The 25,711-nt window shown below is 42.0% G+C and overlaps 1 protein-coding gene and 2 long non-coding RNA genes across 6 annotated transcripts in view; 1 reads left to right on the forward strand and 2 right to left on the reverse strand.

The window, feature by feature from the left end:
• The window catches only part of hspa12a (heat shock protein 12A), a 172,835-nt gene that overhangs the window by 95,612 nt on the left and 51,512 nt on the right, over window positions 1-25,711 (reverse strand). For all 4 annotated transcript variants that reach the window (XM_061963892.1, XM_061963908.1, XM_061963901.1 and 1 more), the window contains exon 2: window positions 2,913-2,989. In XM_061963892.1, the coding sequence (XP_061819876.1) occupies window positions 2,913-2,989 (77 nt within the window). The remainder of the gene's footprint in view (window positions 1-2,912; window positions 2,990-25,711) is intronic.
• On the reverse strand, window positions 18,723-23,248 carry LOC133610492 (uncharacterized). Its single transcript, XR_009815890.1, has 5 exons — window positions 23,159-23,248; window positions 22,693-22,794; window positions 22,576-22,614; window positions 20,542-20,664; window positions 18,723-20,353 (listed from the first exon to the last, which is right to left on the reverse strand). It is a non-coding gene; the product is annotated as an uncharacterized lncRNA (long non-coding RNA).
• LOC133610535 (uncharacterized) lies at window positions 23,482-25,706 on the forward strand. Its single transcript, XR_009815894.2, has 3 exons — window positions 23,482-23,635; window positions 25,100-25,195; window positions 25,563-25,706. It is a non-coding gene; the product is annotated as an uncharacterized lncRNA (long non-coding RNA).

The following is a 25,711-nucleotide window of genomic DNA, read 5'->3' on the forward strand; positions in this document are numbered from 1 at the left end:
TTTGGCTTCTTATTAAATAACTTTTTCAAATAGATTCAATCTTGCACGTGTAAACTTTAAGTGTGGGCTTTATTTGATATAACACTCCCGTCAGGGGGTGCATTCTACGCCGGGGGTGCATTATCCGGCACAACACCGGGACGCTACAATATACACGCCCGCTACCTCCAAACCCCGCCGCCCCCCACCCCACACACACACACACACACACACACACACACACACCTTGTAGCGTCTCGGAAGAGTTACTGCTGCAAAGAGTTCTGTGTATTTGTTCTGTTGTGTTTATGTTGTGTTACTGTGCAGATGTTCTCCCAAAATGTGTTTGTCATTCTTGTTTGGTGTGGGTTCACAGTGTGGCGTATATTTCTAACAATGTTAACGTTTTTTTATACTGGCACCGTCAGTGTAACTTGTATCGCTGAAGATCAAGTATGCGTTGCATTCACTCATGTGGGCGTGCCTAAGCCGCACATATTATGTAACTGGACCAGCTCTTGTTGGACTGTACGAAAAGGGGACGTTACAATTCTCGTGAGTGGCACTGGAATTTGGGAGTCTCCCGGGAGGTTTGGCAAGTATGAGAATAAGCGGTGTACCGCGGCACCGCCGCTGAATATGATCGGCGGGCCAGCTCTAGTGTTAATTTGTTATCGCCTCACGGGCCAAGTGAAATTACACGGCGGGCCAAATTTGGCCCGTGGGCCAGAGTTTGACACCCATGGGTTAGATAATAAGAACAAGCTTTATTTATATTGTATTAAATGCTTCATAATTTATGGTTTCCACTCCTGGTCTGTGCTTCAAGAAAAATACAATTATTAGTAAGTACTAAAAACAAAACTATGGATAAATGTACCCAGATAAGCCATGTAGTTCCACCCCTGTTTCCATATGAGTTGGGAAATTGAGTTAGATGTAAATATAAACGGAATACAATAATTTGCAAATCCTTTTCAACCCATATTAAATTGAATGCACTACAAAGACAAGATATTTGATGTTCAAACTCATAAACTTTTTTTTTTTTTTTGCAAATAATTAACTTGGAATTTCATGGCTGCAACATGTACCAAAGTAGTTGGGAAAGGGCATGTTCACCACTGTGTTACATCAACTTTTCTTTTAACAACACTCAATAAACGATTGGGAATTGAGGAAACTAATTGTTGAAGCTTTGAAAGTGGAATTCTTTCCCATTCTTGTTTTATGTAGAGCTTCAGTCGTTCAACAGTCCGGGGTCTCCGCTGTCGTATTTTACGCTTCATAATGTGCCACACATTTTCGATGGGAGACAGGTCTGGACTGCAGGGGAGCCAGGAAAGTACCCGCACTCTTTTTTTACGAAGCCACGCTGTTGTAACACGTGCTGAATGTGGCTTGGCATTGTCTTGCTGAAATAAGCAGGGGCGTCCATGAAAAAGACGGCGCTTAGATGGCAGCATATGTTGTTCCAAAACCTGTATGTACCTTTCAGCATTAATGGTGCCTTCACAGATGTGTAAGTTACCCATGCCTTGGGCACTAATGCACCCCCATACCATCACAGATGCTGGCTTTTGAACTTTGCGTCGATAACAGTCTGGATGGTTCGCTTCCCCTTTGGTCCGGATGACACAATGTCGAATATTTCCAAAAACAATTTGAAATGTGGACTCGTCAGACCACAGAACACTTTTCCACTTTGCATCAGTCCATCTTAGATGATCTCGGGCCCAGAGAAGCCGGCGGCGTTTCTGGATGTTGTTGATAAATGGCTTTCGCTTTGCATAGTAGAGCTTTAACTTGCACTTACAGATGTAGCGACGAACTGTATTTAGTGACAGTGGTTTTCTGAAGTGTTCCTGAGCCCATATGGTGATATCCTTTAGAGATTGATGTCGGTTTTTGATACAGTGCTGTCTGAGGGATCGAAGGGCACGGTCATTCAATGATGGTTTCCGGTCATGCCGCTTACGTGGAGTGATTTCTCCAGATTCTCTGAACCTATATTATTATATATTACGATATTATGGACCGTAGATGTTGAAATCCCTAAATTTCTTGCAATTGCACTTTGAGAAACGTTGTTCTTAAACTGTTTGACTATTTGCTCACGCAGTTGTGGACAAAGGGGTGTACCTCGCCCCATCCTTTCTTGTGAAAGACTGAGCATTTTTTGGGAAGCTGTTTTTATACCCAATCATGGCGCCCACCTGTTCCCAATTAGCCTGCTCACCTGTGGGATGTTCCAAATAAGTGTTTGATGAGCATTCCTCAACTTTATCAGTATTTATTGCCACCCCTGCCAACTTCTTTTCACGTGTTGCTGGCAAAAAAATAAATGTTTATCAGTTTGAACATCAAATATGTTGTCTTTGTAGCATATTCAACTGAATATGTGTTGAAAATTATTTGCAAATCATTGTATTCCGTTTATATTTACATCTAACACAATTTCCCAACTCATATGCAAACGGGTTTTGTATGTTGACAAGCATACACAAGACAAAGGATTGCCTGTCTATCGACTATCTTTGCAGCCCAAGCATCTTTTTTCTCACAGCAGTGTGCGCAACTGCCAGTTGGCCTGCAGAACAGTGATCAGTCTTAATAAATCACACTGCATGTGCTGAATGATTATATTTGCATCTTCTCCTCTAAATATTGTGGGTGTTCTGCTTATTCAATGAGACAGACTCATTAAACGGATTGTGCTCCTTAGTCTGCTTACCTCAGAGACGTAATCGTTGGCTGTGCTATTAAGTTTGCACGCAAACCTTTAGTATATCAGGCCCTAAGTCGACAATCAGCAACAATATGAAAAAGACGAGTGCATTTAGGTAAATCTATATGTTTAGAAGTGAAACACAAAACATAAATTAAATAAACTAAACTGGTACATTCAAAAACACGATTAGAAAAGGCTTTACCTGAATATGCGTAGGAGACAGCGGAGTAATACCAGGGTCACCTACGCTCTTTGCTGGTGATGAGTTTGCCATTTCATCTGTAGAAGAAGAAAAAGACAAACAAACACACAATTACACACGCGTCCATTGATTTATCTTCAACGGCTGGTCCCTCTTGGGGTTGCCGGGGTTTGGGTGGAGCCTATCCCATCTGCACTCGGGCAGAAGGCAGAACACACCCTGGACAAGTCGCCACCTCATCCTCGGACCAACACAGATGACAGAGACAACCAATCACACTCACATTCACACACTAGGGCCAATTTAGTTTTGCCAATCAGCCTATTCCAATGTGCACATCTTTGGAGGTGGGAGGAAGCCGGAGTACCCAGAGAGAACCAGATAGTCACATTCAGGTTAAGTATCACAACACATTGCAGTCACACAAGAGCTGGTTTTAGTAGTTTCACATTGGATCTTTTAAGGGGACTGCAGAATAGGGTTGTGCAATATATACACGATACAAATGATAAAAATGTGGCCAAATATAGAGCTTTTAATATCGTCATATTGTGATAATGCATGTTGATCAGATCAAATCAAATCAACTTTATACTTTTCATACATAAAATAAATGCAACACAAAGTGCTATACAGCAGGGGTGAGCAAACTTTTTGGCTAAGGGGCCACATTGGCTTTGTGTTAATAGCATGGTTGATGTCCAGTTGTGCCCTGTGGAAATTATACATAAAGTGACCAATTTGTAACTAATCAACGACCTCGTCATCCCGACCACAGAGCCGAGATTTACGAACCCATTGTTAAGGGTGTTACCCCCGACAAAACATCGGCCCTGGAGGGAACGTCTCCCCTGCGCTCCCCGACCACGGTCTGGGATTCGACAAGCAGGAAAGCTGTAAAACAGCACTTGCAGCGCGGCGCCTCTCTGTTTAAAGCGTCACAGTTATAGTTCTTTTTGAAGCCCAAATATGTTGGAAGCCCCATATTGCGCTTCACGCACACTCTTTATTAACCAGTAGAATTGTAGTTGTTTGCCATTCTTCCTCACCATGATGTTATTGCTTGTATGCACTTTGTGTGTGCGTTTTGACACACGTGCCTCGGTTCTGTAATCACCGCTGCACAGCAGCATTCAGATGAAAGAATAGTACCGGTACTTTTCAAAGGTAGTATTGTACCGATTTCAATTGATTAGTACCGCGATACTTTATTAGTACCGGTATACCATACAATCCTAGTTCACAATCATTATCAGGGTTTCCCCTAAATTGCCAAAATACCTGTGGCGGTGGAGGTGCGGTTCGGGACGTGGCCAATATGACTTCATCACGATTTGCTATAATGAATATATTCTTTAAAAAGGCAAAAAAAGTTGAATATATATTTAAAACAAATCTGTTACTAAGTACAGTAATAACATGTTTTCTTACACACTATTGTTTTGTGAAATTTTAAAATTGTTGCTGCTTAATGTACTTTGAGAACTTTTTTTTTTTTTTTTTTAATAGAGATTTCTTAAATCATTTCAGTAAATCTCTCTTTAATAAAAACGACTGGCAACAAATTTAGCATCTATTCCTGGTGTTAATGGAGACTGTACTTGTGTTTAGGGACTATTTTTTCTGTCGCTCCATGTCCACGACGAAAAGTGACTTGAGCTGCTTCGCACTGCTGGGAGCATCTCTCTCATTAAAACCCGCCATTGTCATCTTAAATTGTGACGATCGCTGTCCGCGTGTATATCCCGAATATATTAAAGTACGTCCACAGCACAGACGCTGCCCCCGCTCCAGACAACCCTGAGCGTGTAGCTTACGTCATCACAACGATTTGGGGAGCACGGTTCCAACTTCCGGTGATCAAAGTAGGTGTTTTTCCGGCCAAATTGTTGGTGCATCATTAGTCAATAGTGCGCAGATAACTATGTACAGCCATTCATACTGTAACTACCTGCTGGTGTTAATGAGTATGTTAGTGTGTTGTGATGGTTATTTTTCCCATGGTCTGTGAACACAACATGTTGGTGAAGAATGAATAATTTTATTTTTTATTTAGCCTTTAATTAACCAGGTAAAAAAAATCCCATTGAGATCAAATATCTCTTTTTCAAGGGAGACCTGGCCAAGAAGGCAGCAGCAAGGTTACATTAAAAACAGTAAACAACACATAAAACATCACATCTACAACATTAAAACCTGCTCACATGACACATGTGCATACAGACAAGGTAGACTGCAATCCTTTCACAGAAGCTTTAAACTCATTTAATGTAACAAGGTTTTGAAGTTTAATATTCGATTGTAGGTTATTCCAAGCCATCGGTGCTGAAAACCTAAATGCTTTCTTGCCCAGTTCAGTTCTTACTTTGGGGACGACAAATTGCAGAACATTCATTGAACGAAGATTGTGACTTCCTTGTTTCTTTGTGAAAAGACAAGACAGATAAGATGGAGTGATACCCAGAATGGTTTTGTAGATGAAAACATACCAATGATTGAGGCGTCGAGCACATAAAGATGTCCAGTTAACCATTGAGTATAATACGCAATGGTGAGTAAGGGGAGCGCAGTTGGTGATGAATCTCAGTGCCCCGTGGTACACACTATCCAGCTTGTGGAGACAACCAGCAGTAGCATTCATGTACAACACATCTCCATAGTCAATAACAGGTAAAAAGGTTGTTTCCACCAATTTCTGTTTCACAGTAAAAGAAAAGCAAGACTTGTTTCTATAATAAAATCCCAGTACAAGTTTCAGTTTTTTTACAACATACTGAATGTGCTCCTTAAAACTCAAGTGGTCATCAATTAAAAATCCTAAATATTTAAGAGCAGATACTAACATAATTTGTTGCCCATTTCTTGTTAAAATGTTCTCACACAGTGCTGATCTTACAGTTTTTGATGTGGTAAAGAACATACACTTTGTTTTCTCTGCATTTAAAACCAGTTGAAGATAGCAAAGTTGTTCTTGTACTCTGTCAAATGCATATTGTAGATATTTAAAAGCCTCAGCAGGAGTGGGTGCTGTGCAGTATATGACAGTATCATCAGCATAGAAATGGAAAGTTGAGTTCGGAATATTCTGTCCAAGATTATTTATGTAAACAGTGAATAATAAGGGGCCAAACACAGAACATTGAGGGACACCCTTTTTCACTTGCAGTACGTCCGAGGAGGAACCTTCTATCTGAACAGCCTGAGTTCTACTTGTGAGGTAATTTCCAAACCATCCAACTGCTTGCTAAGAAAAACCAATAGCTGAAAGACGTCGGATTAAAATTCCATGATCAACAGTATCAAATGCCTTTGAAAAGTCAATAAAGAGTGACAGACAGCACTGCTTCTTGTCAAGAGCTTCAGTTACATCATTTATAAACTTCATAGCAGCAGTAACAGTACTGTGATTTTTGCGAAAACCTGACTGAAATGGTGACAGAATAAAGTTGGTGTCCAAAAAGTATTTTTTCTGTTCACTGATAAGGGATTCAAGCAATTTTGCCAAAACAGAGAGTTTAGAGATTGGTCTGTAATTATTTAGATTACTAGGATCACCTCCTTTTAATAGGGAGATTACAAGGGCAGATTTCCAATCCAAAGGGATTTCATTTGAAATTAGAGTAAGGTTAAAAATGTGAGTCAGTGGTTCAGCTATAATTTCAGCTGCCAACTTTATAAAGAGCGGCTCCAACTTATCTGAGCCAGCTGGGTTTCTAGGTTTAAGTTGTTTTAGAGTCCTCATGACCTCTGTTGTGGTAAAGGGCGTAAAGTTAAAAACTTGGGTATTTTCAACGGTTCTTTCCGGAGTTAGCGGAACTTCACTAGAGTTATCAGAATTGTAGAGAAAACCAGAGGAAATAAAATGATTATTAAAATGCCTACCCATTTCTCTTCTGTCACTTACTCTGACACCATCAACAAGTATACTAGGTGGGAGATTGACTGAATTACAGCAGGCGGACAAAGATTTGATGATTTTCCAAAACTTCTTTGGGTGTTTGAGGTTTTCAGTTGTGGAGAAATAAAATTCTGATTTGACTTTCCGAAGGAGAGAGGTAAATTGATTTCTTAATTGTCTAAAATTCAACCAATCTGCTTCTAACCCTGACTTGCGTGCCCTGGCCCAAGCAGCATTAGGCTCATGCAATACATCTGACAGGTCCGATGTAAACCACTGATTGTCACGTCCTTTAACCCTACATTTTCTAAAAGGGGCATGTTTGTTCACTATACTCAAGAAGTTTTCGTGAAAATATTTCCAAGCCAGTTCAACATTATCAAAAAGAGCAATTCTATTCCAATTAAAAGATGAAAGTCATGTAAAAAAGCTTGCGTCTCAAATAATTTCATATTACGTTTTTCAACAAGACGAGGCTTGCTTTTAGGAATTCTTGTGTCTCGCGCTGCTGCAATCACACAATGATCACTCACATCATTAGGGAAAACACCAGATGCAACAAATTTAAAGGGCATATTTGTTAGAATTAAGTCAATGAGTGTAGCTTTTTGAGGGCATTTAGGATTAGGTCTTGTAGCTGAGTTAATTAATTGTGTTAAATTTAGAGATTCACACTGTGCTTTCAAAGAGTCAGACACAGATGTGAGCCAGTCCCAGTTCAAATCACCAACCATCACTATTTCATTGTATTTCAGTTGAGACAGAAGCTTCACAAGAGTAGATAGGGAATTACTAGGGGCAGATGGAGGCCTATAACACTCCACTACCATAATGTGGTGATTTCTAGCTAATTCAATTTCAAGTGCGAACAGTTCAAGTTCTTTACTTACTGATTCAGAGAGCACTAATTTAACATCAAACCTCTGCTTAATATATATGGTCATTCCACCACCTTTTCTTTGTCGGTCAGTACGATAGACATTATAGCCATGAATGTAAATATCTTTATCAAGCACAGATTGTTTAAGCCAAGTTTCAGATAAGACTACAATATCAGCATGTGTTGAGTTTATCCAGATCTTTATCATATCAAGTTTAGGGAGTAAACTCCGAACATTGATATGAATAATCCCAAGACCAGATCTAGTTTTAAAATCCGCAGGTGTAAAACATTGTGTAGGTGTATCAGGGCCTGGATTAGTCTCAACATTTCCTGAGAGCAATAACAATAATATAACTAAACATTTACGCTTAAAGTTACCATCTTTTGAGTCTGTCTTTAATCTGTGAAAGTAAGTTCTCATAACAGGGGAGGATGCAGTAATGTTGACGTGATCTCTCAAAACAAGGAAACAATAAGAATGAATGGACTCCACCATAGTATGCAGCCATTTTGTTTTGTCCAAAGTCACAGAAATCTTCAACTGAGATAAGGCCGAGGTTATTTTGTAGCTGTCACTATGATGAAATGTCAAATTATCAAAGTTGTCATCTTGAAGTAGCATAGCTTGTGAGGGGGGGTGACCAGACCCATTTGGGACACCAGTAAAACCACACAAAAGTATAAAACACAATATAATGATTTGTGACATAGTGAGAGGAGAAGTTCCACTTGTTTTACCACTTTGATGATGGGTGGAAGCCCGTAAACTAAACCAATGGCTGGAGGCAAACAGCAGGCCGATGGTGGAGGGCTAGCAGCAGGCAGGTCGATGTTGGAAGGTTAGCAGGCAGGCAGGCAGGCAGGTCGATGTTGGAAGATTAGCAGGCAGGCAGGCCGATGTTGGAAGGTTAGCAGCAGGCAGGCCGATGGTGGATGGCTAGCAGCAGGCAGGCCGATGTTGGAAGGCTAGCAGCAGGCAGGCCGATGTTGGAAGGCTAGCAGCAGGCAGGCCGAAGGTGGAAGGCTAGCAGCAGGCAGGCCGATGTTGGAAGGCTAGCAGCAGGCAGGCCGATGTTGGAAGGCTAGCAGCAGGCAGGCCGATGTTGGAAGGCTAGCAGCAGGCAGGCCGATGTTGGAAGGCTAGCAGCAGGCAGGCCGATGTTGGAAGGCTAGCAGCAGGCAGGCCGATGTTGGAATGGCTAGCAGCAAGCAGGCCGATGGTGGAATGGCTAGCAGCAAGCAGGCCGATGTTGGAAGGCTAGCAGCAGGCAGGCCGATGTTGGAATGGCTAGCAGCAAGCAGACCGATGTTGGAAGGCTAGCAGCAGTCAGGCCGATGGTGGAATGGCTAGCAGCAAGCAGGCCGATGTTGGAAGGCTAGCAGCAAGCAGGCCCATGTTGGAAAGCTAGCAGCAGGCAGGCCGCTGTTGGAAGGTTAGCAGCAAGCAGACCGATGTTGGAAGGCTAGCAGCAAGCAGGCCGATGTTGGAAGGCTAGCAGCAAGCAGGCCGATGTTGGAAGGCTAGCAGCAAGCAGGCCGATGTTGGAAGGCTAGCAGCAGGCAGGCCGATGGTAGAATGGCTAGCAGCAAGCAGGCTGATGTTGGAAGGCTAGCAGGCAGGCCGATGTTGCTAGCTGTCTGCTACTGCTACCTGAACAGGTGGATTATAGGTAGGCCAAAGTCTATTGCAATCCATTTTGAATGTTCGCTTTCTGCACTCTGACCATATCAGCAGACCGACCATATTAGAAATATGCAAATAAAATTACATAGATGGAGCTATCTATCATTCACTATCCCTATATAAGACATGAACACATTTGTTTTTCGTAAATGAATAAATAAGTAAAAAGTCTGCTAACAATGGATTCATGGGGGCTCTCTATTTCACCCAGAAAACTCTCCAAATAATCATCCAAAACCCGCAAACAATACTCTATTTACATATCGTGACTTCAATATTAAGCACTAAGGCAGACATACTATTTTTAGCAGTGCATTGATAACCAAGAGCTAACGATAGCCTATGCTGCACTGGACTCAAGGAGAGACTGTAATGTAATTATAAAATTAAATTGAATATTGCGATAATGCAACATACAGTATATGGATGTCTACTGCCATAAACTGTAACTGTAAAGAAGAAGCTTATGGTGCATGGCAGCATTGAGACGGTGTTTTGTCGATTACTGCAACCCATCAATATCTGCAACCCACTGCTACTGCGCATGTGCGAAAATGCAAATATTTCAATGTTTTCTTTGAACAAAATATTAATCGAAAGCAGCTCCCTAGCGTAGAGTCGTCATGTAGAAGTTGTAAGAAGTCATTTTAAATTATATTGCATTCATTGTATCTTCTACATTTACATTTTCATTTTTATCGCCGTTTAAACAGGAATTTTAATTTTGTAGGCAATTACAGCGTGAGTAGAACGTTATCTCCTACAGGCCAATATGTAATAACTAGTCCCCGAACCCACTGCTGAGTCCTTGAATCCCCCCCACACAACACATTTGCTTTTTTGCTCCATCCTACGCTGATTTAGTTTTGTTTTTTTAGGGCGCACAACAGTGTACAGACACAGTTAAAGTTAAAGTACCAATGATTGTCACACACACACTAGGTGTGGCGAGATTATTCTCTGCATTTGACCCATCACCCTTGATCACCCCCTGGGAGGTGAGGGGAGCAGTGGGCAGCAGCGGTGGCCGCGCCCGGGAATCATTTTTGGTGATTTAACCCCCAATTCCAACCCTTGATGCTGAGTGCCAAGCAGGGAGGTAATGGGTCCCATTTTTATAGTCTTTGGTATGACTCGGCCGGGGTTTGAACTCACAACCTACCGATCTCAGGGCGGACACTCTAACCACTAGGCCACTGAGTAGGTTGCACCATTGACACCGCGCTCACCGACCAGCTAAAACTGTCCGACTTCCACCAGCTGGGCACCATTTTCTAGCCGCTGCACTTCCTTAATAAACTTCCCTTAATTTGATTTTGTCCTATGTTCATTGTGTCCAATGTTATATTATTTGATGGCTAATTATGCTTGTCAAAATGTGCTTTTTCTTTACCATTAATTCCTAAACTAGAAAAGCACTCTGATAGCGCAAACCTGCACCGAGGCATCCCTGATGCACCACTAGCCAACAGAGGTCAGCAAAAGGCCGTAGATCAGATCTGGATATGGGGCCATCTGTTTCCTCTGCACAATAGGCAAAACAAAACATATTTATTGTGGTTATTTTCAGCATTATTTTAAATTCCAGGAAACAAAACAAAACCAAAACGATACAAACCTTGATTGACCTAAAATGCATAGATGGTTGTTTATATATACTGTACAGTGACATAATTACTTTCAACAATAAGTGCTTTGAGAAGCTCATTTATGAATAGTAAAAACTAGAAAATAACTTGATCCAGGAACTATTTCGGACACTTTCTGAGAATTTTATCCAAATCCGTCCATATTGTGTTGCTAACTAACATACAAACCCTGACAAAAAATGTAACTAATTTACGGAGGTAATAACAGCAATTCTACAATGGGATCGTTATTAGATGTCAAAATCGGCATTTAAAAATGTTTTTAAGTTGCTAACAGACAAAAAGTTAACCTGGAAGAAAAAAACATCATGACGATGGTAATAATAACAACTCTACAATGGGAGTGTTATTGGATATCCAAATTGGTGTTTAGAAACATATTTGTGCTGCTCACTGACAGACAAAGTAAACCTGGAGAAAAGAAGTTAATAATTTAGGGCTGCAACTAACAATTAATTTGATAATCGATTGATCTGTCGATTATTACTTCGATTAATCGATTAATAATCGGATAAAAGAGACAAACTACATTTCTATCCTTTCCAGTATTTTATTGAAAAAAAAAAAAAAGCATACAGGCACCATGTTCTGGACATTGGGGATACAGCATACAGCAATAATAACACAGAAATGTAACTCATCAGATCAGAACTGAATCAGATATTGTACACGTTTCTGTTGTGAATAATAAAGGATTCATTTTAGGCTGCCTCTGAATAATATAGCATGAAATATTCCAGCACCTTCATAACGTTTAGTTATACTAAAGCGTCACTCAAATCTAAATATATTCATATAGCTTTATCGGCTCCTCTCTGAGCTGCCACCTTAACGTGGTAGAGGAGTTTGCGTGTCCCAATGATCCTAGGAGCTATGTTGTCCGGGGGCTTAATGCCCCCTGGTAGGGTCTCCCAAGGCAAACTGGTCCTAGGTGAGTGATCAGAAAAAGAGCAGCTCGAAGATCTCTATGAAGAACACTGACAAGGAACCCAGATTTCCCTCGCCCGGACGCGGGTCACCGGGGCCCCCCTCTGAAGCCAGGCCCGGAGGTGGGGCACGATGGCGAGCGCCTGGTGGCCTGTCCCCATGGGGCCCAGCCGGGCACAGCCCGAAGAGGCAACGTGGGTCCCCCCTCCAATGGGCTCACCACCCATAGCAGGGGTCATAGAGGTCGGGTGCGATGTGAGCTGGGCGGCAGCCGAAGGCAGGGCACTTGGCGGTCTGATCCTCGGCTACAGAAGCTCGCTCTTGGGACGTGGAACGTCACCTCGCTGGGGGGGAAGGAGCCTGAGCTAGTGCGCGAGGTGGAGAAGTTCCAACTAGATATAATCGGACTCACTTCGACGCACAGCAAGGGCTCTGGAACCAGTTCTCTTGAGAGGGGCTGGACTCTCTTCCACTCTGGCGTTGCCGGCAGCGAGAGGCGACGGGCTGGGGTGGCAATTCTTGTTTCCCCTCGGCTCAGAGCCTGCACGTTGGAGTTCAACCCGGTGGACGAGAGGGTAGCTTCCCTCCGCCTTCGGGTGGGGGGACGGGTCCTGACTGTGGTTTGCGCTTACGCGCCAAACCGCAGCTCAGAGTACCCACCCTTTTTGGATTCACTCGAGGGAGTACTTGAGAGTGCTCCCCCGGGTGATTCCCTCGTTCTACTGGGGGACTTCAATGCTCATGTTGGCAGCGACCGTGAAACCTGGAGAGGCGTGATTGGGAAGAATGGCTGCCCGGATCTGAACCCGAGCGGTGTTTTGTTATTGGACTTTTGTGCCCATCACAGATTGTCCATAACGAACACCATGTTCAAACATAAGGGTGTCCATATGTGCACTTGGCACCAGGACACCCTAGGCCGCAGTTCCATGATCGACTTTGTAGTTGTGTCATCGGATTTGCGGCCACATGTTTTGGACACTCGGGTGAAGAGAGGGGCGGAGCTTTCTACCGATCACCACCTGGTGGTGAGTTGGCTGCGATGGTGGGGGAGGATGCCGGACAGACCTGGCAGGCCCAAACGCATTGTGAGGGTTTGCTGGGAACGTCTGGCAGAGTCTCCTGTCAGAGAGAGTTTCAATTCCCACCTCCGGAAGAACTTTGAACATGTCACGAGGGAGGTACTGGACATTGAGTCCGAATGGACCATGTTCCGCCCCTCTATTGTCGAGGCGGCTGATTGGAGCTGTGGACGCAAGGTAGTTGGTGCTTGTCGTGGCGGTAATCCTAGAACCCGTTGGTGGACACCGGCGGTGAGGGATGCCGTCAAGCTGAAGAGGGAGTCCTATCGGGTTCTTTTGGCTCATAGGACTCCTGAGGCAGCGGACAGGTACCGACAGGCCAAGCGGTGTGCGGCTTCAGCGGTCGCAGAGGCAAAAACTCGGACATGGGAGGAGTTCGGGGAGGCCATGGAAAGCGACTTCCGGACGGCTTCGAAGCAATTCTGGACCACCATCCGCCGCCACAGGAAGGGGAAGCAGTGCACTATCAACACAGTGTATGGTGGGGATGGTGTTCTGCTGACCTCGACTGCGGATGTTGTGGATCGGTGGTGGGAATACTTCGAAGACCTCCTCAATCCCACCAACACGTCTTCCTATGAGGAAGCAGTGCCTGGGGAGTCTGTGGTGGGCTCTCCTATTTCTGGGGCTGAGGTTGCCGAGGTAGTTAAAAAGCTCCTCGGTGGCAAGGCCCCGGGGGTGGATGAGATCCGCCCGGAGTTCCTTAAGGCTCTGGATGCTGTGGGGCTGTCTTGGTTGACAAGACTCTGCAGCATCGCGTGGACATCGGGGGTGGTACCTCTGGATTGGCAGACCGGGGTGGTGGTTCCTCTCTTTAAGAAGGGGAATCGGAGGGTGTGTTCTAACTATCGTGGGATCACACTCCTCAGCCTTCCCGGTAAGGTCTATTCGGGTGTACTGGAGAGGAGGCTACGCCGGATAGTCGAACCTCGGATTCAGGAGGAACAGTGTGGTTTTCGTCCTGGTCGTGGAACTGTGGACCAGCTCTATACTCTCGGCAGGGTCCTTGAGGGTGCATGGGAGTTTGCCCAACCAGTCTACATGTGTTTTGTGGACTTGGAGAAGGCATTCGACCGTGTCCCTCGGGAAGTCCTGTGGGGAGTGCTCAGGGAGTATGGGGTATCGGACTGTCTGATTGTGGCAGTCCGCTCCCTGTATGCTCAGTGCCAGAGCTTGGTCCGCATTGCCGGCAGTAAGTCGGACACGTTTCCAGTGAGGGTTGGACTCCGCCAAGGCTGCCCTTTGTCACCGATTCTGTTCATAACTTTTATGGACAGAATTTCTAGGCGCAGTCAAGGCGTTGAGGGGATCTGGTTTGGTGGCTGCAGGATTAGGTCTCTGCATTTTGCAGATGATGTGGTCCTGATTGCTTCATCTGGCCAGGATCTTCAGCTCTCGCTGGATCGGTTCGCAGCCGAGTGTGAAGCGACTGGGATGAGAATCAGCACCTCCAATTCCGAGTCCATGGTTCTCGCCCGGAAAAGGGTGGAGTGCCATCTCCGGGTTGGGGAGGAGATCTTGCCCCAAGTGGAGGAGTTCAAGTACCTCGGAGTCTTGTTCACGAGTGAGGGAAGAGTGGATCATGAGATCGACAGGCGGATCGGTGCGGCGTCTTCAGTAATGCGGACGCTGTATCGATCCGTTGTGGTGAAGAAGGAGCTGAGCCGGAAGGCAAAGCTCTCAATTTACCGGTCGATCTACGTTCCCATCCTCACCTATGGTCATGAGCTTTGGGTTATGACCGAAAGGACAAGATCACGGGTACAAGCGGCCGAAATGAGTTTCCTCCGCCGGGTGGCGGGGCTCTCCCTTAGAGATAGGGTGAGAAGCTCTGCCATCCGGTGGGAGCTCAAAGTAAAGCCGCTGCTCCTCCACATCGAGAGGAGCCAGATGAGGTGGTTTGGGCATCTGGTCAGGATGCCACCCGAACGCCTCCCTAGGGAGGTGTTTAGGGCACGTCCGACCGGTAGGAGGCCGCGGGGAAGACCCAGGACACGTTGGGAAGACTATGTCTCCCGGCTGGCCTGGGAACGCCTCGGGGTCCCACAGGAAGAGCTGGACGAAGTGGCTGGGGAGAGGGAAGTCTGGGCTTCCCTGCTTAGGCTGCTGCCCCCGCGACCCGACCTCGGATAAGCGGAAGAAGATGGATGGATGGATGGATGGATAGCTTTATCGGGCCTGGCTACATTGATCCATTATGAAACCAACCTGAGATATTTCTGTCCGTTACGTTTATTTCGAAATTGGTAACCGTGCGTTTTCTCTCTCAAAACGGAGTCAAATGTGCCGGAGACACATTATCAGCTCTGCGTTGCAACAAAGGCATAACTTTAACGTTACTCACAAAAAAGCTGAACTCATGAATGCTTGTTGCCACTATGGACTTAAAAAGTTACGTACTGTGAGTTCCCTTCATCCATGCAGGTGCTCCTGAAGCAATGTTGTACTTCCGTGCCATTTTGCAGGAAACAGTCTTCTTTGAAGTCTTTAAAGTGAAGTGTTCCCACACTTTTGACGACTTAGGTCGCACACTTTTCTCCATTGAAGCAATAACCTCAAGATGTATCTCCGCTAAACTATCCGTACTGTTTTCCTGCGCCATTTTTCGAATGTTTCCGCAAAGGAGACGACGTCGTCACGTGAGTTGCACATGACACAACTCTACCTCATGAGACGTAGCCTGATTTGTACTGTTTTTGTACTTTATTTTTTATTTTTTTTATGTCCTGTCCAGCTTCTCAGGCAAATCATATAGTTGATGTAGATGCCCATGTCGGCTGTTCAGATTTACTTTACAAAAGAGAAGTGTAGGATACTTCTCTTGTTGCCTTATTTGTATTTGACTTCATTGAATGTATTTATATTATCATTTAGTGCAGCCAGGCCGGAGCAGGAGGGGATAGAAAGAGAAAAAAAAGAAGACAGAGGGGGAAATTGTGGGGACAAGAGGGGGATTAGACAGAGAGACAAAAATAACAGCAGCAAACAACAACAACAACAACAACAATAGAGCAACATCAGCAAATACGACATGTACAAATATGATGGTAAAAGTAATAGCAAATAAGCAGTTAGCGAAAATAAAAAATAATACAGAAATGACAATGAGCATTATTACACTACAAATGCAGCAATTCAAATACCAATAGAAATAGTGCTATTGAAAATGAACAATACCAATACTTTACCTTTATTATCAACAATACAGTTGTTCAAATGCAACAATACATATACGTAATGATAACTTGAGATACGAAAGAATGCAGAAAAATGGAGAGGGAGAAAAAGAAGCAACCTACATTAACCTTGTAGATTGTTATAGTATTAATAGGTTAAGCTTTGTCCGTGTGCCATGTGTTATATCCAGTTTACCCTAGGGCAACAACGTTAATATGTTTGATGAAACGTGATTATGTGCATGAGTGTAAGTATGCATATGTACTTGTATATGTACAGAATGTGTATATGTGTTTGTACAGTGAATGTATATGTACAGAATGTGTATATGTATTTGTACAGTGAGTGTATGTGTACAGTATGTGTATGTTTGTATATTAAATGTTAAATAAGTATGTAAATATGTACTGTATTTGTGTATGTATGTGGGAGCGTAGGTACCTATATATGTATGTATGTATGTATGTATGTATGTATGTATGTATGTATGTATGTGAGCATATGTGAATTTGTATGTACAATATATTCGACTCCCAGAGTGCGTGGGAGCCAGAGCACGGCCCCAGCCCCCCCGAGAGCCCAACCCACAAACAGTAGGCCTGGTGCCCAGGGAACCAGGGACCACCGCCCCCACGCAGCCAAGCCGGCCAGCGACAGGAACCCCAGAGCCCGGCCCACCGCACCGCCCACAAGGGCCAGCAGCAGGCCGCAGACAGACGCACCGGGCAGAGGACAGGGCACGAGAAAAGCAGGGGACAGCCAGACCCCAAGCCAGCGAGAGACCACACTCCACACGGGCAGAAAGGCGAGATGCCCTGCCCGAGGGACCCAGAGACTCCCTGCAACCGGACGGGAAGACCGCCCCCCCGCCCCACCGGCATCCGGGCCCCCACAAGCCCACCTCCCACCCCCGGAGAGCGCGGCGGTACTTATTTTGATTATTGTTTCTCAGCTGTTTGTAAACGTTGCAGGTTTATAAAGGTTTGTAAAACAAAAACAAAAACAAAAAAAGCCTCCGCGCATGCGCATAGCATAGATCCAACAAATCGATGACTAAATTAATCGCCAACTATTTTGATAATCGATTGTAATCGATTTAATCGATTAGTTGTTACAACCCTATAATAATTACAACTCTACAGTGGGGGTGTTATTTGATAGCCAAATTGTCATTCCGAAACGTAAAGTAGCATTTTTTTATGTGGCTGACTAATTCAATAGACCTCACTATCGAGTTACGCAAATGGTTGCTTTTTTTGAGGAAGCTGCCAAATTTGACAGAACGCTGGCAATGTCCTGTTGCTGCTTTGTGTCTCCGCTCAGAGTTTTTCTACATTGTAAATAATACCTCTCATCTGGATAATCTAGAAGTTGTTCATCTGTAACATTCAATTCATATCCAGAGATGGAGACAAACCCACTACAACAGAAGACAAGTGTCTGCAGGCAGCAACTTTTTTTTACCTTTCGTGGGAATTATGAATTATTCTTCATCTTAATCGAAGATATTGACATCCTATCAGTCGTCAATGCAGTAAGAGCAGACAATGTACAATAAGCGATCATTTTATTATGTTTATATTTCTTGTTTAGCACTTACCCATTGCAAAGCAAAATTGAAGATGAGATCTCATGTATGTCTTATATACATCTCCTAGACATAAAAGAGCACGAATCGAGACCAAAGTAGTTTTCTCATTCTTCTCAGATGTATCTCCTGAGAAATAAGGCTCACAGTGAGCACTGTGAGAGATCTCAAAGTTGTCTAACAGTTATCTCTTTTCCCGATTTCAACTGAGAGCAAAATGAGAGATGAATGAGCTGGTCTCCAATATGTCTCAATTATGTCTCAGTGAGAGATATACATGGTTTTGTTTCTCACTACTCACTGTTTGAGTTCTCAGATGTCTCTTTTCTATTTCGGCAAAAAGAAAATTGATGAGTATTGGTTTCAATATGTCTCAATGATGTCTCAGTGAGAGATATACTTGGTTTTGTCTCTCACTGCTCACCATTTGAGTTGTCAGATATGCCTCTTTTCTATCTTAGGAAAAATAAATTAAAAATACATTTTAATTGGCACAATTTAATTATACCTCAATCATACTCCAGTTTATCTCATGCCAAATAAATAATTAATTCAGGCAATATGGATATATGGTCTGTAATCTATATGGTTTAATGCATAATGTTCTACTTAATTTGTTGATTTCTTATACACACGCCATGTGCAGTAACTCAGTGACTACAATTGTGAGATTTAAAACTGAACCCAAACAATACTGTTATGATCACAAGACACTTTTTAAGACCTTTTAACATTAGTGAACTTTCTAGTGCAGTGATTCTCAAACTCTTTTCACAAAGTACCACTTCAGAAAACCTTTGGCTCTCCAACCACCATGATAAGGACTAATATTAAAATACAGTAGCGTAGTAGGCCTAAATATTCATTAAAAAAGACAGCGGTTTTATTTAACAAGTACATTTTAATATATTGGCCGCTGAAATATTACAGACAATGCAAAAACTTAATCAACAATGATACTCCATATACAGTACATATTTACAGACTTTTACAGCATCCACGGCAACATCTCATCGGTGTGTATTTTCAGAGCATTTATAACAATGATCAAATATTTGATTTGTGACTTCTTAGGCCAGTTGAGTTCTTAATTAGTTAAAACTTTTCAAGTGTGTTTGGGAAATGAACTGCAAACACAATGCCAGGCACAGATGTGAAGTCAAGGAAAACAACTTTACCCAATATGTCATCCAATCATACTACTGTACTGGCAGAGGTTTCCAATAGGGGAATAACATGACTTCATGTACCATTTGTTACACTATCTTGCAGCAAAGAAAACCCTGCATGTTTGAATTCACGAAGGAGGGCCCATTTTGCACATGATTGTGCTATGATAAAGAAGAAATCAATCTGTCCATACTTTGTTTGTCCGTCATTTGAAAAAAAAACTGTAAAATTGTTTCTTCTATTACCTTTACCATTGTGTTTTGATGTGAGATAATTTCTCTTAACTTGTGCCCTGTGAAAGATGCTTACTGTTCCAGAATTGATGCAGTGACCCGCATGTATTTGCAATGCAGAGAGGTGAACTGTGTCCAATAGAAGTTCACTAGGGACTCCATATAGTTTAATCCTAGACAAATATTTGTTTTCCTGACAGAAACTATCATCTTTAGTCATATGTCTGTAAAATTCAGCTATGACATTCCCTGGTTTAATAGTTTGTGAAATAACAGGAATAGACTGCACAAGTTTGACTACATTTACCATCTGCATAGGTATATTTTGAGTACCATGTATGAGCCTTAACAAATATAAATTTTTGTCTTCATCGGTGTTCCAAGTGAGATGTTTTTAGGGTCACTAAGAGGACCACCCCTATCGACAAGCTGTTTGTAAACTTCTGCATCATATATATCTTCAATGTTGTTAGCATCTGCCTTCTTTCTGCTTAATCTGAAGTTAAGCTTCTCCTGAAAACCTGGCTTGAGGAACAATGACCTTATGTGAGCCTTAATTGGAACCTCTATAAAGGATGAGGATCTTTCTTCTGACACACTGGTCCCACAAGACAGACATTTTATTTGTTTACTTTCTAATGGCCCAAAACAATTACTGCAGTATTTATGTAATAAAATAGGCGATGATGCAGAGCGGGATAAAAGAAAGTTTTTGAACTTCTGCACACTGTTTAAGCAGTCTGCATTCAGACTATCGGGACAAAGCAACTTGAACATTTTCAGCAAATCGCTTATAGGGCCTTATCAGTGACTTTATGACAGTTTTCATAAGCCATGATGATCAGAAGGCACTCTGCCAAGGTTACTGATGCATTGTCATATAATGGTTTGTCTGTTGTGTCCTTGATATTTGACTCTTCTGCACACTCCTCACTCAAACTATCTTCAAATCCTTCATTAAACATATGTCCGTCGTTGTACATCCAATCCCCCATATCAGGGAGAGATTCCTCAAATGATTGAGATGGATCATACTCAGCATCGACATGTAGTTCAGTTGTTAGGCCATCAGGAGGATCTATGAGGGCTGATCTGGAAAATGGTTTTCCATTGTCTTTGATAGAGTCAAAAGTAGAAATATTTTCATGTGCTGAAATTAAAATAGAATAAAAATCATTAAAGGTGTTTTATAACATTTTGTCACAAGGCAAAACGTATAACATCTCAGCATATCGCTCACATTCTTACACTCAAAAGTTTGGCATATTTTAGCAGGATATGCTTTGTGACAAAATTCACAGCAAAACATTAGTTAGACACAGAAGACGGTGGGTGTACCTGGCTGGTAGGGAGAGGCTTGGTGTTCCAGAGTGGTACATCCTGCATGGACACCTGGAGGTTGGATGTGTTCCATATGAAGAGCAGTGTTTTGGGCTCCTTCTGTTCCCCTGCTGCTACCTTCTGACACAAAGAAGAGGAACCAAAAAACTCTAAAAATTAAAATAATTAAAAGAAAAGAAGAAAATTGCGAAACAAGAAGCAAGTTGACATAAATTGAACACATTATACAAATCTAGCTAATGGAATGCATTTACTTTTTTCCCACATCTTGATCGCATTGTAGTTCATGTTTACGTATCTTCTGTGTTTGTGGTAACACATAATACACAGTATTAAATGTAACTCATCACAATACAACACGCACTATAAAAAGAAAGTGTGGAACTTCAGTGATAAACAATGCCAATGATTAGTAAATACACAGCAGCAAACCAAACCTATGAGAAAGGATCTTGACGAGGGATGCAACATTATTGTAAATATTGCGTTATTTTGGTTTCAAAATTCTCACAATAATGTCGTGATGTGTGACGCTATCAAACGAGAACTCCCGTCAGTGTGTTTTTTTCTGACAATATTAAGTGGGCTGATCTGAGAAGTAAACTCGATCTCCCATGATAACCCGCGCAGTGTGGGACAACAAAGTTCAAACAGGGGACATTATATACAGGTAAAAGCCAGTAAATTAGAATATTTTGAAAAACTTGATTTATTTCAGTAATTGCATTCAAAAGGTGTAACTTGTACATTATATTTATTCATTGCACACAGACTGATGCATTCAAATGTTTATTTCATTTAATTTTGATGATTTGAAGTGGCAACAAATGAAAATCCAAAATTCCGTGTGTCACAAAATTAGAATATTACTTAAGGTTAATACAAAAAAGGGATTTTTAGAAATGTTGGCCAACTGAAAAGTATGAAAATGAAAAATATGAGCATGTACAATACTCAATACTTGGTTGGAGCTCTTTTTGCCTCAATTACTGCGTTAATGCGGCGTGGCATGGAGTCGATGAGTTTCTGGCACTGCTCAGGTGTTATGAGAGCCCAGGTTGCTCTGATAGTGGCCTTCAACTCTTCTGCGTTTTTGGGTCTGGCATTCTGCATCTTCCTTTTCACAATACCCCACAGATTTTCTATGGGGCTAAGGTCAGGGGAGTTAGCGGGCCAATTTAGAACAGAAATACCATGGTCTGTAAACCAGGCACGGGTAGATTTTGCGCTGTGTGCAGGCGCTAAGTCCTGTTGGAACTTGAAATCTCCATCTCCATAGAGCAGGTCAGCAGCAGGAAGCATGAAGTGCTCTAAAACTTGCTGGTAGACGGCTGCGTTGATCCTGGATCTCAGGAAACAGAGTGGAACGACACCAGCAGATGACATGGCACCCCAAACCATCACTGATGGTGGAAACTTTACACTAGACTTCAGGCAACGTGGATCCTGTGCCTCTCCTGTCTTCCTCCAGACTCTGGGACCTCGATTTCCAAAGGAAATGCAAAATTTGCATGGTTGGGTGATGGTTTGGGGTGCCATGTCATCTGGATGATTTTGCACCATTCCTTTGCACTTAAAATACCTGTTTATAATAATAAATAGGACTACAACATATGAACATTATGTTTGTATTCAAATACAGTAAGTGTGTTTATCCTAAACATTCCTGCTACTTCATTTAACACACGTTGACATGTTTGTAACAATATCTTACCGTGGCTTTAACACTGTGACGATATAATACCATGACATTTTGATATTGTTACATCCCTAATCATGACTTGATGTTACCTACCAGCCTTAACTTGAAGATGAAAGGTTCAAAGAAGATTAATTACACATGCTGAGATAACTCATATTTCAAGTTTCATTCTTCATATATGTGCTACTGTAATCAGGGTAAAAGAAAGCAATATTTCCATGCTTGTTCCTGACAAACTGTGGACAGCTTTTTATCCATCTATCTGGTCTGTAAATCTAAATCAGAACTAATTCACATAAACAAAGAACACGCATATACATATAACTTACTTAGACATTGCTCATCAGTCTCCACATTCACATTGGTGGCTGCAGGAAGAAAAATAAAGTATCACATATTATATCTGCTTCCAGTTTAATGCACCACCACTATGCCAGTCTACTCACCAATTGTACAGTCCTTCTTGATCGTTTATTTGAGTCGACTTCTTTACCGGTTCTTCTCCATCGTTTTGCAGGTTTTCGTTTTGTCATTTTGACACTCCAATACTATGTGAATACAGACAACGGTTGCTGGAATACACAGTGGAACTTCTTGTAAATGTAAAACTCTATATTATGTTGAAGCAGTGTATGTTCAGTCATTTATATTGTTCCACTTCCAATGTTCTCTGTACATTTATGTCTATCATTGTTATTTCACTATGGGATGTATAAAGTGTATCTTATCACTTGCGATGCCTCGGTGGAGGTAAGTATCATAGCTTCGAGCAAGGTGGTTGCGCCGTTGAATGCGGCATTTATAGCTCTATTTTCGTAACACAGTGACGTTACATTAGTTTGATGAATAATAACTCGTGTGTGTTAAAGTAATTTAAATACCAAAACAAAAACAATAAATGGTATTACTTACTTTCAGTCGTTATTCCTTCGATGCTGAATTGTTTCCTCCAATCGATACAAGTCACATTCGCCCACTAAATGCGCATGCGTGTTTTCCAAGAAGCGCAAATATGATTGGACAGATTCATGGGGCGCCGTGCCAAATCTCGCGAGAATGTTGATGAGACAGATCCACATCTCAAAATTTAGATAAAGTTGATTTACTCCTTGTATGTCCATCTGAAAATAGCCATTTTTGGCTATGTGTAACTTTCAAAGGAAGGCAATTCAGAAAATTCACGCCTTCTATCAGACAGCGGCGGACATGACGCGTTGTTTGCCATCAACGTCAGAAGAAGAAGAAGCGGAAAAACAGTAGGTGGCGTAACATTTTAACGTTGTGTGCGCCGACCTCGAACGAAAACGAGGAAGAAGAAGAAAGAGAAGAAGAAGCGGGAACGTTTTTGGAAACGACAACCGCAACGCTTGTGACAGAAGACTTGGAGAGGTAAGTATCCTAATATTTTTTAGTTGGTTAACCATGTAATGTTGTGAAGTGAAAATATTTAACTGTTGTGACAACGAGTGGTCCTTTGAGAGGTTGCGGTAACGCTAATGGCATCTGTCCAGCAAGTAATGTTAGTATACATAATGACCTTCACAATTAGATTATACAGTGCATATTAATTTGGGGGTTTTTACTTTAAACATTTTTATAATACTGTTGTAGGTAAAGTAACAATCGACAAAGAAGGTCCGGACTGCATTTTATTGGTATGGCTGGCTAGTTGTAATAAATAAGAGATGACATCCAAAAGTGTTCAATGATTGACAAATGTGCCCCGCCATTTTGAAAGCAGCAGTACATTTGCTTACTAGCTGGCAGTGGCCAGTATGTATTGTATCACGCTGTTGATCATATAAACTGCATATATATTGGAAAATAAAGTAGCTATGTGTGTAAAATTTGAAACATTCATTCATTTAAATGAAACTAGCATTATCAGACAGGTATCAGACTAGTTAGACTTAGACTTCCTTTTTATTGTCATTCAAATTTGAACTTTACAGTACAAATAGGAAGGAAATTGTGTTACATAAGCTAATGGTAGTGCGGGATAAAAAAGCAATAAGGTGCATATATAAATAAATAAATAGGTTACTGTACAGATAAATATATTGCACTTTTTCACATGCGTCCACGTTTATGGATGTATGTTATATTGTCTTTTTTATTCCAGCGAGTTAATCCATTTTGGGGGAGTTGAGGGGATAATTTCATTATGATGCGTTCAAGAGCCTTACGGCCTGAGGGAAGAAGCTGTTACAGAACCTGGAGGTTCTGCTTCGGAGGCTGTGGAACCTCTTACGAGTTACGTAATATAAGAATAATTTTCCTGTGATACATGTTTAAAAAGTTATGATTGTCTTAACCTGGTCAAAATGCACTAATTTATGGTCAACCTCTTCAATACAAAGTCATTGGGGCTCAATATTTTATTCATGACCTTTTTTGTTAAAAATGCCATAACTTTATTAATATGTACCCTATTATAAAAAGGTGCCATCAAGCCCCCCGCACCCCAAAATAGATAAGAATTAAACTGTACGGGTTGAGTTTTTTTTTACTATAGCCAGAACGATCATAAACAATCATTTTGTTTACTTGTTTTTGACAGAAGTTAAATATGATTTACCCAAAAAGTTAACATCCATATGAAGTGACCCCATATATGTAAATACTTTCCATTTATATAATAGTTCCATCCATCTATCTATTTTCTACTGCTTTTCCCTTCCGTGTTGTGGGGGGTGCTGGAGCCTATCCCAACTGCGCTAGGGCGGAAGGCGGTGTATACCCTGGACAAGTCAACACAGATCGACAGACTACATTCACACACTCGCGTCAATTTAGTGTTGCCAATCAACCTATCCCCAGTTTGTGATACAAAATTAATTTTTTCATTAACAGGATGGACAAAAAGAAAATGACAACATAAGAGGTTAAGAGTTCCCACAAAGAAAATGAAGGACCTGCATAATTCTCCTCCCCCAAATGAGTAATCTGGTAAGTCTCTGTATGTGTGGCAAAGCGGACTACGGTTAAGCCAAATTGCCGTGTTACATGTAGCTAACAAACTGGAAAAAGGACTTTATTAGTTTGTTTAGTATTTAAAGAACAGCTGAGAATGCCACCTTGGGAAAGTCAACCCCAAGAAGGTTAGTAACAGTACCCTAATTGTAATGAGGCCACACACCTCTAAGACAGCGATGGGCAAGCTCACCCTACTGCATATGCTTTAAAATGCATATAGGGATGGGGAGAGGGAATAATCATAACATTGTTGTCCAAATGAGGTGACAAATACCAGTCCAAATTTTTATACTCAAATAAAAAATGTTAAACACTTTCTCTTTTGCACTCTCTCTTTCAGGGTGTTTGGCCTTCGTCAGATGGGAGGACGGTTATACCGGCAAAATCTTTACTGGAGCAGACATTTTGTCAAGAGATGAAGCTCCTGTGCAGATCTTAGATCTTAGAACAGGAGATTCTGTTTTAGCAAAGTGGTCAGATGGTAAATTT

This window comes from Nerophis lumbriciformis, linkage group LG02 (genome assembly GCF_033978685.3).
Source record: "Nerophis lumbriciformis linkage group LG02, RoL_Nlum_v2.1, whole genome shotgun sequence".
In the NCBI taxonomy this organism is placed as follows: Eukaryota; Metazoa; Chordata; class Actinopteri; order Syngnathiformes; family Syngnathidae; genus Nerophis; species Nerophis lumbriciformis.